The sequence below is a fragment of the Neophocaena asiaeorientalis genome, unplaced genomic scaffold, assembly GCF_003031525.2.
Source record: "Neophocaena asiaeorientalis asiaeorientalis breed wild unplaced genomic scaffold, Neophocaena_asiaeorientalis_V1.1 scaffold152, whole genome shotgun sequence".
NCBI classification, from domain to species: domain Eukaryota; kingdom Metazoa; phylum Chordata; class Mammalia; order Artiodactyla; family Phocoenidae; genus Neophocaena; species Neophocaena asiaeorientalis.
Genome location: NW_020185338.1, coordinates 1817387 through 1831733, shown reverse-complemented (window position 1 = coordinate 1831733; position 14347 = coordinate 1817387). Strand labels below are relative to the sequence as shown.

The 14347-nt window shown below is 41.1% G+C and overlaps 1 protein-coding gene across 3 annotated transcripts in view; it reads right to left on the bottom strand.

Annotated features, from left to right (window-relative positions):
* The window catches only part of RPS6KA5 (ribosomal protein S6 kinase A5), a 174909-nt gene that overhangs the window by 15729 nt on the left and 144833 nt on the right, over nt 1-14347 (bottom strand). For all 3 annotated transcript variants that reach the window (XM_024736245.1, XM_024736246.1, XM_024736247.1), the window contains 5 exons: nt 8207-8357; nt 4893-5054; nt 3098-3223; nt 2583-2716; nt 1824-1917 (listed from right to left, as the gene is read on the bottom strand). In XM_024736245.1, the coding sequence (XP_024592013.1) occupies nt 1824-1917; nt 2583-2716; nt 3098-3223; nt 4893-5054; nt 8207-8357 (667 nt within the window). The remainder of the gene's footprint in view (nt 1-1823; nt 1918-2582; nt 2717-3097; nt 3224-4892; nt 5055-8206; nt 8358-14347) is intronic.

The window sequence follows — 14347 nt, the reverse complement described above, 5'->3', positions numbered from 1 at the left end:
TCAATTTCACCCATCAGTTGAAAAGGGGACTATGGTGGATTCGGGCATGATCTAGGCAACTGTGTCACCATCACAGAAAAAACAACGCAAACTATCAACAACTGTATATTAGAATGATAATATATTTATACTGGTATACACAGGATTACATCATGAGATGGTTTCTATTCTAGTAACTCTTGAATATAAAAATAGCAAATAATAAAGTTAATTTGTCACATAAGTAAAATATTAGGGATGTAGTTCCTGAGATCTGACAGTGGCCTGACGGTCAGAGATGGAAAGTCTTTCGGGGGAAGTAGCTAGGGGCACAGCTGCAAAACCGAGGGGTGTGTCGAAGGTCATCCACCAAGCCCTTGATGGATGTGTGGATCGCCTTCAATAGGAGACTACCTAGGCTCCTTGTAAGCACCCTCAGTGGGCAGGGGACTCTACCTGCACTGTAGTTGAGTGGCCCGGGGAGGTGGAGGCAGCAGAAGAGCAGGGAGAACAGTTCCCCCCGAGTCCTTGCTTCAAAGAGCTTCCTTTCCTGACTATAAGCACCAAGGATGCAAACAGATGATGTCATTTCTGGGTGCTCACTCACCTGATGTGAAAACCAGGCTTTGTGTCTGCCTCCTCTAAGGCAGTAGAACAAAGTAATTAATTAAGTGCTTGTTCTGAGGTTGGACTGCATGGGTTCAGATTCCAGCAGTACCACTTATAAACTGGGAGACCCGGTTACTTAATTTCCGGGAGTTTGATGATACATGTAGAATGAGTGCTACGATACCTGTGCCACGTAATGTATGTGAAAGTCAACAGCAGCAGTTACTACAGCTATGATGCTCCTGCCGCCGCCTGGTTTCCCCACCGTGTGTCACGCTTGGCCACGGCACTCTGGGAAAGTTCAATGTGGTAGAGAACTGGGCCACCGCTCTCCTAGGACATGGATGTCACGGTACCACCCTGGAGAGAGCCCAGAACGGGAGACCAAGTCTTCCTACTAGATTTTCACTGATCTGCTATGTGACCTTGGTTGGACGAGTCTCATGACGCACCCCCCCCCACACTTTTTTTTCCTGTGGGAAAACACTCATGACCTTTCTGAACCTCAGTTTCTTCTCTGGTAAAGTTAGAGCCAACCACATCCAGGACTGGTGTTAGCTCTTGTGTGCAGCGTGCTGTCTTGCGTCAGACTGTGCCGTCCCGCCCAGTCCCAGGAGGAAAGATGACTGTAATGGAGAGATTTCTGCAGGGAAGGAGACATGGACCTGACAAAACAGTGTTCCTCCTGTCTCTAAAGTTACATAACCCTGTGTGAGGGTACTGCTGGAAAGTGGGACCGGGGGTAGAAGGCGGGTAGCATGACCCGGCCTGTGGCCTGAGCAGAATCTGTCACCTGGAATAAGAAGATGGAAAGAGAGTATCTTTGCCCTCTGCTTCCTATTTCCTCTTTCAGTTTGCACTAATGAGGCTTTAGGCTAAGTTCTACTCTTGAAGTTAAAGGGTTAAGTTGACGGCTGAAAATGACTGAGTACTGAGAGGTACGCAGAGACGAAGCTACGCGGGGTGGTAGCTGAACGTGCAGTAAGCACAGTGAGCTGGGCTTTAGCCCCCCGTCCTCCTTCCAGGTCCTACATGACCACGACTGAGTGAGAGAAGCAGAAGTGAGAGGAAGCATTGATTTGGGGGTGGGTGAAAGCATGCGTGGAGTGGCTTCTCACCCTCTCACGTGGCTCGGTCATGTCCCATATCCCTGACTTTGACCCAGCACCAATACAACTGATGAAAAGTAGAACCCTGTATATGAATTAGTATCCACAGAAAAAAAAGTGGACTACCTGATCGTGAAAAACTTCATGTAATTTCACGATATTGGGGTGTCCTTCACAGAGTTTCAGAGCTGTTATTTCTTTCTGAGTATTGGCTTCCAACCTGCAAGATGAAACAGTTAGACTCTACATCCCTCTTCACCAAGTTTTTGGAAGCATTGCCCCAATCCTAATTTTGTTTTTATTTACAGTATATTCAGAAGGTAAGTGTCAAAGTATCAGAATGAGGCTTCCCTGAAAGTAGTGAGTCATACACCCACCAGAACAAGTAGAGCAGTATTCTTGAGAAAAATGATCATTTCTGAGTCAGGAAAGAGCTAATCACATGAAGAAATGGATGCTCTACTTGCCTGACAATTTGGTAATAAGAATATACAATCATGGAGGTAATAATCAGTTACCAAAACAACTAGCTGGCTCTCAAACTACCCCTAGGTCACTAAATAATTGCAGAACAAAATATTTCAAATATACAACTAACAGGAATGGCAAAAGCTGCTGAACTCACTAAGCGAGTCTGATTAAACAACACCGCCACAAGAAAGTCTTCTCATAATAACCTGAAAAGCATATCGTACTGATTTATGTCTAAAATGGATTACTTTCTCAGAGCTAGAAGTATAATGGGTCAACTGATGAGCTGAATGGCTAAAACCCTGGTTGAAAACCTTATAATATGCCATCATTTTCCTTTTAAATAAAAATCTTAATTTATAGAAGCCATTGACTAGGACGAATACATAAGAGAGACTGCTGGAAATGTGATACCTTTTGCTGATTATTTTGACCGCAAATGCTTGGTTACTTTTTTTGTTTATGCACTTTCGACAGATGGAAAAACTTCCTTCTCCCAATGGTTTGTCCTTCAGATCTAGGTCATAGTGTTGATAGAATGGAGAGTCCTGACAAGAAACCAACATCATTTCACTTAAGAAAATATTAGTAATACACAGGGATAGATAAAACTGTTGAGTAACAGAACATTATTAATGTTAATAAATAGGAGTGGAATATACTTATAATCTCTAAAAATTCATCATTAGCTCATTTCTATCATGTATATCACTTATTTAAAATATATTACTTTCTATCGTAAGAAACGAGCTCATTCAAATGGATGTTAATAATTCTCTAGGGCAAATCTTACTATTTCCATTTATTCATTTTTTAAAATTACGTTTTAGTCAAATGGAAAGTCTATTAAATTTACTTGACTTGAGAAAGTCAATTAGTGTTGGTATTTAAACCATGAATATGTCATTTAATTAACCACATGGCTACACCTTCATCATTGCACTCCTTGCCACATTTGTCACTCCGGGACGATCGACTCCCATGTGAAACTGAAGAGGGTCTATGACGGCTGCATTACGCTTGAAGAGAATAGAAGGAGCAACAAAGGAATAGCCCTAAAAAAAAAAAGAAAGGAAAAAAATAAGGATTTGCAATTATCCGGTTTAGCACAGACTAGATTGTAATCATTTTTTTCTTCTTTGACTCCGTGCTTTCACCACTGAGGGCGTGGGTTCGATCCCGCATTGGGGAACTAAGATCCCGCAAGCCACATGGTGAGGCCAAAAAAAAAAAAAAAAGCTCAAATATTTGTTAAGATGAATCTAAAATGCAAGGTTATTTCAAATCAATAGAATAATGCTTTTCAGAAGGAGATCACGCCATCTTCTGGTAGAACTAAACCAATTCAAAATTAAAGGCAGAAAAATACTTCCTTCCTATCCCATCCCCAGTATCTGACTCACATTGCTGATAAAAGTTTGCTTATAAACAAACACAACTAACTTCTCAAAAGAGGTACAGTTACGGAACTAAAAAGTGGTCCAAATGCTACTGGTTTTCAAACTAGATAAATAGCAAGTTTCATTCCAGTCAGTTTCTAATTCAGCAATTATTTGACTCATTATATTTCCTTAGGTTAAATTCAAAACTGAGTTTTAGAAAAGGAGTCAAATCAAACGGCAGAATGATGTGCTGAACCAAAAGTGGTACAGATCTTCCTTGACTTACAATAGGGTTAAGTCCTGACAGACCCACCAGAAATTGAAAATATCCTAAGTTGAAAATGCATTTAACACACCTAACCTACCAGATGTCACAGCTTAGCCTGGCCTACCTTAAACGTGCTCAGAACACTTACATTAGCCTACAGATGAGTAAAATCATCTAACACAAAGCCTATTTAATAATAAAGTGTTGGATATCTCATGTCATTTACTGACTACAGTACTGAAAGTGAAAACCAATGGTTGTTTGGGTTCCGATTGGTTGTAAGTGTATCAGCTATTTACCCTCGTGATCGAGTGGCCGACTGGGAGCCGGGGCTCACTGCTGCTGCCCAGCATCGTGAGAGGATCGTACTGCACCTCACCATCCCAGGAAAGATCAAAATTCTAAGTATGGTTTCCGTGGAATGCGTATCACTTTTGCACCACCATAAAGTCAAAAAATCCTAAGTTGAACCATCGTAAATTGGGGACCATCTGTATAATGATGGATGATTAATCTGTTTAAGCTAGAACATTCACTAATTTGAGGAACATTTTTTTCAACATCTGCTTTTTCCCAGCCAAGTACTAGCCACTAGTGTCACCTATGTCCAGAGACAGTGTCTGGACAGCCAAATTAAACCATACTACTGGGATACTAATGGGAGTCAAAGAAGTGAAGCTATGATGCCATTTAATAGAATATTTTATCTTAAGTCTGAGAAAAGATCCTTTCCTAAGTGTAACATCCTTTCTAAATCTTTTTTACGAGTTGAGAAACAGTTCTGATTAGTAACTGAAGATAAAGAATCAGATAACACTGTTTATGCATTAAGGAATATTTTGTACGATTAGAAGTAAAGTAGTATTATATTCTCTATAAAAGAGCTTGAACAGAAGTAAAATTTCAGGTGTAAATTCAACACATATTTATTTGCAATATCTCTGTATTTAATAATTTTGAAGAGATTATACAGTCCTGTTTTTCAAGATGCCAGAAAGCTTTCACATGGGAAAATTAATCTTTTCTTTCAAAGCATACATGGCCAACAAACACGTGTGGGCTCTTGGAGATTACCTGAAACAGCCTCTCGGAGCTCTGGGGCAGTGCTGCGGGAGAGTAGGTGGGGTCCATTTCTGTGAACTCTTCTGCAAAGTTACTCACATCTAATTCATCTCGGATGACTGGCTTAAAGGGCGCGGGCACTTTTTTGGCAGCTAAATCATCCCAATTTATTTTCTAAAACAGAGAAAGAAAATTGTAGTAGAATTGTAAAATTGTAAGTAGAAATCAACACAGTTGAAATATATTTTAGAAAAATAACAAAGATAATGATTTTAATTAAACAACAGAGAGAAGCACATATTTTTTAAAATATTTATCTTATTTATTTTTGGCTGCATTGGGTCTTTGTTGCTGTGCACGGGCTTTCTCTAGCTGCAGCGAGAGGGGACTACTGTTTGTTGCGGTGCACGGGCTTCTCACTGCGGTGGCTTCCCTTGTTGCGGAACACAGGCTCTAGGCATGCGGGCTTCAGTAGTTGTGGCACGCGGGCTCATTAGTTGTGGCTCGCGGGCTTCCGTAGTTGTAGCTCGCGGGCTCTAGAGTGCAGGCTCAGTAGTTGTGGCGCACGGGCTTAGTTGCTCTGCGGCATGTAGGATCTTCCCGGACCAGGGCTTGAACCCGTGTCCCCTGCACTGGAGGGCGGATTCTTAATCACTGCGCCACCAGGGAAGCGCGAGAAGCACATATTTCAAACTAATGATTTAAAAAAATATTTTTTTACAAGCAGGAGCACATTTTTTGACCACAGCTTATAGCTCACTAAAGCTGTGACTGAGATGAGACTGTTCTCCACCACTGTGGAATCTCATCCTGGCCACTGGGGGGCACCAGGACACCCTAGTTCACCCTTAGGGATAACAAAAATTATTTTGTCATGAGTCCCCTGAGACAGGCGTTAAGCCAAACCAAAACCAAACCAAACCTAAACTAAACTATAATAAAGGGCTTTAAAATGGATATGAATATTAACTCTAAAGGAACATCCCTATTTTTTAGAAGCAGTGTTAACTAGCTTTCCTTCTGTACTTGCTTTTCCTCCTGGCCATCTGGACAAATTAGAAAATAAACAAACTCACTCTAATTCATGCATTGGTTTATGTCTATAAGTCTAAATGATACTGTGATAGTATGAACTGATGTAACCATTCTTTTCTCATTCAACTGTATTTAAGCTATTCAACATTGCCTCTTCTCTCCCCCATGGGATAATCCAGGCCCCCTTTCTACCCATGTCAGTCACTGTCTGATACACTACCGTGTCTTCTATTATTCAAATTCAACCCTCTGTTCCGTCTTCTTTATTCTCCTTCAGCCATAAAAAACAACCTCAGGTAATACTTACTGAATTGAATCCCACAGATACTCTATTAATATATTTCTCTTATAATCTAAGATGTCATCCTTGATAGTAAGATACACACTTATTTTATGTACCATTAAGAAAGAAAAAGCATTACCAATTAGAATAGTAAAATGTTGTCCACTGTAAGCTGCATACTGATTTCAGAGATGGTAAAATGTGAAACTTGTACTTCTCGGTTGATGACATTCAGTATAATCAACTAACATAAAATGTTTTGATTATGCCCTCTTGTGGAAGCAATGGAGGTAAAATCATTGAATTAGACCTTCAAAGTTTTCAGCTAAAATGCGTTTTAGAGATCATTTAGTTCATCCTCTTTATTTGATCCAGATGGAAATGGAAGCCCAGAAATCAGAACCAACCTTTTCACTTAAACCTTTGGGAGGGTCAGTCTCCTGACTTTCTAGTTCGTGTTCTTTCCTAGTGTATGATTACATTACAAGCATATGATTACAAGCGTATGATTTGTGCTTGGCTCTTGTACATACATTAAGAGAAACTTCTAGAGTAAAGGGGTAATTTAAAGAGATATACTGTTAGCAGGAGAACGTTTAGTATGGAGAAAATTGAACGCTCTTACAATCCTCTCCACCTCCACCCCATTTGGGTCTTTACAAGTAGAATGTTGGTCTTTCCTGAAGTGTCCCTGTCGTTTAAAAAGTCAAGGCAATTAAATAACCTAAAATTACTATTCTAAGCTATAGAAAAGAGAAATTTCTCTAACATGAAAGCTATTTTGCAATATTCACAAGTACAGAGAACCGTGGAGAAAAAGATCCTAGGAAAATATGATTTGGGGTATGTTCTTGAATTTTACCTTATTGTTAATTTTTGAGCCGAACTCCTGAACAAGATATATGAAATAGTTTGTTCAAATGTTAACCTTTCCAAGCCATATTAATCTATGAAATGCACATGCTGAGAAATTAATTTTATTCTAAAGGTACTTCTCACTATGTTACTGAACTTCTGTAAGATGTACAGTAATGATTTTTTAAATGGTTACACCAAGAGACTGAAATAAATGTGCCTTTTCTTGAGTATATAAGTAGAGAGAGAATTCTTATTCTCAATTACTATTTGTTTTTCTATATTAAAAACACAATAAATAACAACATGAAAGCTTACTCTGCAGCAGAGTTTTTTTCTTTGTTTTGGTGATAAAAATGTAAAAGCTCAGTCTGCAAAGTAAAAATAAAACCTTGATGGTCCCTTTTGAGCATGAATATTTAGGTCATGCTTGTTGATACGATGAAATTATTTAAAAGTCAAAAGCTCAGAGTTTTAGAAATCGAGGTCATGGTATCCCAGGTTGACCATTTAGATTGAAATAACTAGTCAACTCAGTCTATTTAACGTTTTTTTCGAGTTATCTAAAATTGTGGTCATTTTGTGGACAGCACTGAGCATACTAGGATGAGCAGGTGTGTTGGTGCTCTGCAGAATGGTCTCATTAGGCTTTTGCGGAATAAAGCACTGTTTCAAGTACAAAGAAAATAAATGAATAATTCCCTACATATTATAATACGTAACTGAGAAAGAGGCTGATTTTGAATTTTCTAAGATTTCTTCTGGGAAAAGAAGAGATGAAATCACTATCTAAAAAGTATAACACAGTGGCAGTAATAGCTCGGGAACTGAGAAGTAAAAAATATAATAAAAGTCTCCTTAGTCTATATGCCTAGATCTTGAGATCACAAATGGAAATCAATACTCAGAAACTCTAATAAGTATGTAGAAAATCAAATGTTATTATAATCCTCCCCTCTCTCCCTTCATATAGGGAGAAAAAGACCATTTAGGTCCCTACAAGTAGAATTCTGATTCTTCTTCAAGGGTCCCTGTCATTTAAAAATTGGGAGAAAATGATTCGGAAACAGCCCAAGTTCACTCATTCCACCAAGAACGCCAAGTACTCTGAAACCAGCAGGGCATATAAGACCATCTGTTCAGTATGTTTCACCTGAAAAAAGAGATGTTCTTTGATTTCATCTGCATCACGTGGACCACATCCCAGTCTTTTCTTGGGATCTTTCATCAACAGACGCTGAATTAGGTCTTTGGCTACAGCACTCATTTCTTGGGGATACGGAGGCTCGCTTTTTAATATTCTCCTGTAGGCAGATAAAACTTGCTGTTAAAACCACCATAGGATGAAGTTATAGCGACCGTATTCTTCACAGAAAACAAGTATGGCGCAACACACTCTGAAATTGAACTATATGTGAAAAATGGAGATAAAAATATGAGATACCATGAAATCAAATTTCTCAAATTTAAGCAGAAACGAAAAGCATTGATCATTTTCCAGTATAAGTCAATCCTCATGGGAAACTAACATCCCAAATATTTAATTAGAATAAAAAGGCTTGGGGTTGGATTAGATCCCCTATCTATGGACTAGACGCTATGAGTAAACCTTTTACAATGGAAACAACTTAAATAAACTCAGAGAAGAGAATTCAGCACTCAGATTTGGAAGGACAAAAGAAATCCCAACTCTACCTGCCTAGCTTCTCTTGCCCTGTGTGCCAGTGAACATAAGGCGCCAGCAGGAATGGAGAGGGAAGGAAGCCCCAGAAAGGGAGAGTCAGAACCCATTGGACGTGGCTCAACTCTTGACACCAGAGCTGGGGGCTCTTCATGGGATGAAAGCATCTGCTTATTTATCTGCGACGCTAAAACAGACTGGAGAGCCTTAGAAGGCAAGTGGTGCTCAAAGATGGAGTAAACGCTACTCTTTATTACAGAAAGTAAAAAAATTAAGATAATCAGGTTTCTTGATGAAATATCTTGAATTATTCTAAGGTCACAGATGAAATCGATCCAATCCAAATGTACCTTTGCCTCTCTTAAAAGCCAGAGCAATAGTTTAATGAGAAAGAAATAATGGAAGGGGCTGATGGAAATTAAGAAGCTTAACATAGTACACATGGAGATAAACAGTTTCTCAATTATTTGGTTTGCAAAAAGATCCCCTGTTGTTCATGAAAATAGTGATAACTGTTGTGGAACAAAAAATAGATAATAAGTTAATGAGAGATAGTACAGGGCAGTAAGAACAGGAATTTGGAGCCTTTTGGGATCAAGTTCAAGCACTGGCTCTGCTGCTTATCGGCTGTGTCACCTTAAAAGAGTTCATTAATGCCTTTGTACCACAGTTTCCTCTTATGCCTCGTAAATGAGTGAAGACGTGATGTACGGTGCTTGGCACTGCCCCTGAAACGTAGCAAATGCTTGATAAATATGAACTACTCACTGTCCTGCTCCCCTATTTAAGGCAACCACAAAGAAAACAGACAGCCTGTAGCAAGAAGCACTGAGCATCAGGGAAATGATGGTGGGATGGTAACTTCTGACTGAACATTCCAGCAAGTGTTGTTCATTTCAAAGTGAATTCTACTTCTAGCACTCCATCCTGGGAACCTAAGAAAATGCTGAAAGAACAAGCCCCCATGGTGGGATGGTAACTTCTGACTGAACATTCCAGCAAGTGTTCATTTCAAAGCGAATTCTACTTCTAGCACTCCATCCTGGGAACCTAAGAAAATGCTGAAAGAACAAGCCCCCATGGTGGGATGGTAACTTCTGACTGAACATTCCAGCAAGTGTTCATTTCAAAGCGAATTCTACTTCTAGCACTCCATCCTGGGAACCTAAGAAAATGCTGAAAAAACAAGCCCCCCCCCCCCAAAAAAAAAAAAAAAAAAAGGCAGCAGAACCTCTTTTCTTTCTGATTCTTTAGTGTTTTCCCATGACTCACTGCCCGTCAGGGTTGCGACATTAGAGAATAATCCTCTCCTGACATAAGGTGCAGGCGCCCTGTTTCTCAGGGAAAAGCAAGCATACATAGCCTGTTCCATTTCTCCATCTTTAATGTCCTTTCTGCAAGCAAGAGTTTCTTGTGTAAAAGGACCAGGCTCTAGATTCACTGCTGCTGAACCATGTGTAGAAAGAAGCACTTTGGCTGACTTCATCTGAGGGTGCCGACTCTGTTCTGTTACTCTTACACCTAAGTCAGCGACGTTTACTGGCAGTCTGCTCCATACTAGGCACTGGGGGAAGGGATGGTCAGTCTTGTTGACCGTGGTGGGTTCGTGGAGAAGGAGGGCCAGCGAGAGAGCCATGAGCACCTGAAGAGAGGCACGGCCCCACTGAAATGCCCAGACTGCAAGGAGGCACAGGAGACCCCGTGCACACTTCAGGGCAGTAGTCTGGACACACAAACAACAGCATTGGTGTGCCACCGAGGTGTGCATCAGGTCCACATGCAAGGGAATGAGAGGTTTAGATTCGGGTGAGGCAGGGATCAGATCGGGGAGAAACTGAGTAGAAATCTACAGGAATTCCTGCTGGAAACAGTGCTGATGAGGGAACACGCAGAACAAACAGCGATGACCCTCCCCTTTCCTGAGTGAGAATAATAGGGCCAGAAGCAGCGGGAGCTGACCCGCACAGAGCATGCTGAACACCCACCCGACGTAGAGGAGTGACAGCAGGAGCCTTGCTGGAGACTCACGGAAGGACCACTGCTGTTGTCATATAAGCAGAGTGAGACAGGGTTTCCTTAGCGATGTGGAGAGGCTCTGAAGCCCAGGAAGAGGACCAGAAACTGGGGATGGGGTGGTAAGGAGACAGTAGGCTCAAGCCTTTCCTCCACGGGAAGATGATCCCGGATTTACCTTCTTATACTATTTCCTTGAAATGCACCGGGTCAAGGTGGATGTGAGGCATCAGGTGTGCAGTCATTCTGAAGTTACCCCTGAGAAGTGAACTGCCCCTGGCCGGACAGGTGTGAACAGGCACGTAGGTCCTGGGGGTTGTCTTGTCCAGGACTATTTAAAACATATTCACGAGCCTCTGTGTGTTGTCTCTTATTCCCGAGGGTGTCCTTGTCGGGGCTTGGAAGCTGTGTTCATGGGAGTTAGAAGACAGAGTTCCTGCACTGAGTTTCCTCTGCTGGGTGGTCCATGCCCGCCCACTAAGTCCCATCACTAATGGCTGAGCGTGTCCCTTCTGGTCTGGGAAGTCAGGCCTAGGTGGTTGGAAAGACCTCTGATGAGATGTTTGATGTTGTCATGCCGATACACTATGCTTCCTGACCTGTATCCTTCCAGAAAGCTATGTAAAACTGGTGCCACATTCCAGCCTGTTGTGCCCTGTGAGTATGAATGTCAGTCTGAGGGCCAGCCCACCGTGGCTGTGCAGAGTGGGCGCTGAGAAATGCGGGTGCAGGAGGAGGATTTCTGTGGGATGCCCACTTGTAACAATACCAGGGCATCTCGCAACAAGGGCTGGGAGACATTTCTTGGGTGTTGGCTGCCACTATACCTCTTCCAATGTGCTTGATTTCTGAACTGGTAATAACCCAGAGCTATTTTTTCTTGCTTCCAAATGAATCTTAGAGCTCTCTGTAAAATCAGAACAAGCTCTGAATTAACATATCACGTTGAACACTTCAGTGTATATTATCATTCAATCCATACAAAATTCCTATCAAAAGGCTATTATTATCCCTGTCTTACAGATGAGGAAAGATTCCTTTCCAAAAAAAAACCAAGAAATATACATATGAATTAAAATTTCAATCAGATACTTTAGAACCTGGATAATATTAATTTGTAAGAATTAATGATAACACAGCTAAGAAAATTTTGAAAAAGAAAATAACTGGGGAGAATTTGCCTAACTACATAGTAAAATGTATTATAAAACAAAACTGTGAAAGTGAAGTGGTAGTAAAATAAATTAACAGCCATATCAAGTGAATAGAAGAGACAACTTGAAAAATAACCAGGCATATACAAAAACTTACATTGTTTTTAAAAAGTGACCAGCCAACATAGGAAAGACCGCATTGTTTGACAAATGTGTTGGGTAAACCAGCTATGTGGGAAAGAAACAAACAAGGCAAGACCCTTGCCTTATACCGTAAGCCCAAATAAACTCTGAATGGATTGAGGAATTACATGTAAAATGCAAAATGAAATAAAATTAAAATCTATAGTAATATATAAATGAATATAAAATTTCTTCCTACTCATGGATGGAAGTTTCTGAAAACCCCTGTGGTAAAAGAAATGCACAACTGATTAGCTTAAGAATTTATGGAGGGCTTCCCTGGTGGCACAGTGGTTGAGAGTCCGCCTGCCGATGCAGGGGACATGGGTTCGTGCCCCGGTCCGAGAAGATCCCACATGCTGTGGAGCGGCTGGGCCCGTGAGCCATGGCCGCTGAGCCTGCACGTCCGGAGCCTGTGCTCCGCGACGGGAGAGGCCACAACAGTGAGAGGCCCGTGTACAGCAAAAAAAAAAAGAATTTATGGAGTAAAGGGTGAGGACATCAAGATTAAAATTAAACCTATGATGGAGAGAGAGGTAGGTAGATATGAAATAAGCAAGGATGGTAAAATATTCATGGTAGAATCATGGCAGTGAGTACACAGGTGTCCACCATAACAAATATTTGCAACTTTTCATAATAAAATGTGGCAGAAAGAGTGAACCTATGAAACTTGGCACATGTGTTTTGTATGTTCACTAAAACATAACAACAAAGAACTGTCCCAATAAAAAGTTATCAGTGACCTTTAGGACAGTGGTTTATGCTCACCTCATCCCTCCACATCACCCACCCACATCACCTACATTCTACAAAATTGCTGTTACCCCCACTATTTAACCTTTTCCTTTATTTTTCTTCATGGAATTTATAGACTACTCTATATTTATTTGTCTATTATTTATCTCTCCCAACTAAAATGTAAGCTCAATGGGAGTAGGGATTCTTTTTTTTTTTTTTTTTAAAAAAAGCAGTCTTGTTCACTGCTTTATTCCCTGAGGCCTAGAACACTGCTTTCGCCTAGAGCAAGTCCTCAACAAATATTTACCAAATCAATACATGTCTAATTGTTCTCCATTTACTATATGAGGAGCTTTCCTCCTCAGTTTCCATAGATGCCTGCAGATAACTTTTTCACTTTTTTGCAGATAGCAAAAGATGAGTTGATTATTTCTCTCTGTCCTCCATTTATAAGTTCACAATCTTCCCCATTTCATTGTGGACTCTCACTTCCTGGTTCCCCAGTGGTCCCCAAATCACAGAATCACATATGTGCCTGCCTGAGTTAGAAAGATTTTTCACTGAACTACTCACTCTTAATTTTTGTGCAACACAAGGGGGATAGTAAAGCATATCATGGTGTTATCTACTCAATGGTATACTACACAGCCATTACAAAAGTATGTTTATGAAGAGTTTGTAATTAGAGAATGCTTATAAGTTTACACAAAAACTGCAAAATATAAAGTTAATTTCTAGTATGAGCACATTATTCAGGTGAAGAAGACGAATGGGAAATAGTAGCAGTGGTCATCTCTGGGTGTTATTACTGCTGTTTTCCTCCTATGCACGCTTTAAACTATAGTGAACATTACCTTTAAGAATAGGCATGATAAAATGAACTTCATTTACAAGATCACGGACCTGCTGAGAGCACTACCCAGACTGGCGAGGACTCCAGGGAGTCTGCAGGACCCTGTGCGTGTTTCCCCACCGTCTGAAAGGCATTTCCTTCTACCCTCTGCCTTTGCAAACCTCATTGGCTCTCTCAGCCCAGCCCATGCTATCTCTCCATCAGGAGGGCGTCCCTGACGCTCCCAAACCCAAGGGACTGTGCCGCCTCTCTACTTCCACAGCATTCATCTTACCACTCAAACATTTGTCAACACTCTCTCTTATGATGAATTGTCATCTATTTATTCCATATCTTCCCAAACAGTATGTAAGTTTTCTTAGGGCAAGAACTATGTGCTTCTATTTCTCTTCCTCCTAGGAGTTAAAAATCACTCAACAGGGCTTCCCTGGTGGCGCAGTGGTTGAGAGTCCACCTGCCGATGCAGAGGACGCGGGTTCGTGCCCCGGTCTGAGAGGATCCCACATGCCGCAGAGCGGCTGGGCCTGTGAGCCATGGCTGCTGAGCCTGCGCGTCTGGCGCCTGTGCTCCGCAACGGGAGAGGCCACAACAGTGAGAGGCCCGCGTACCACACACACACACACACAAAAATCACTCAACAAATACTCAAGTGATTAATGAAATCAACCC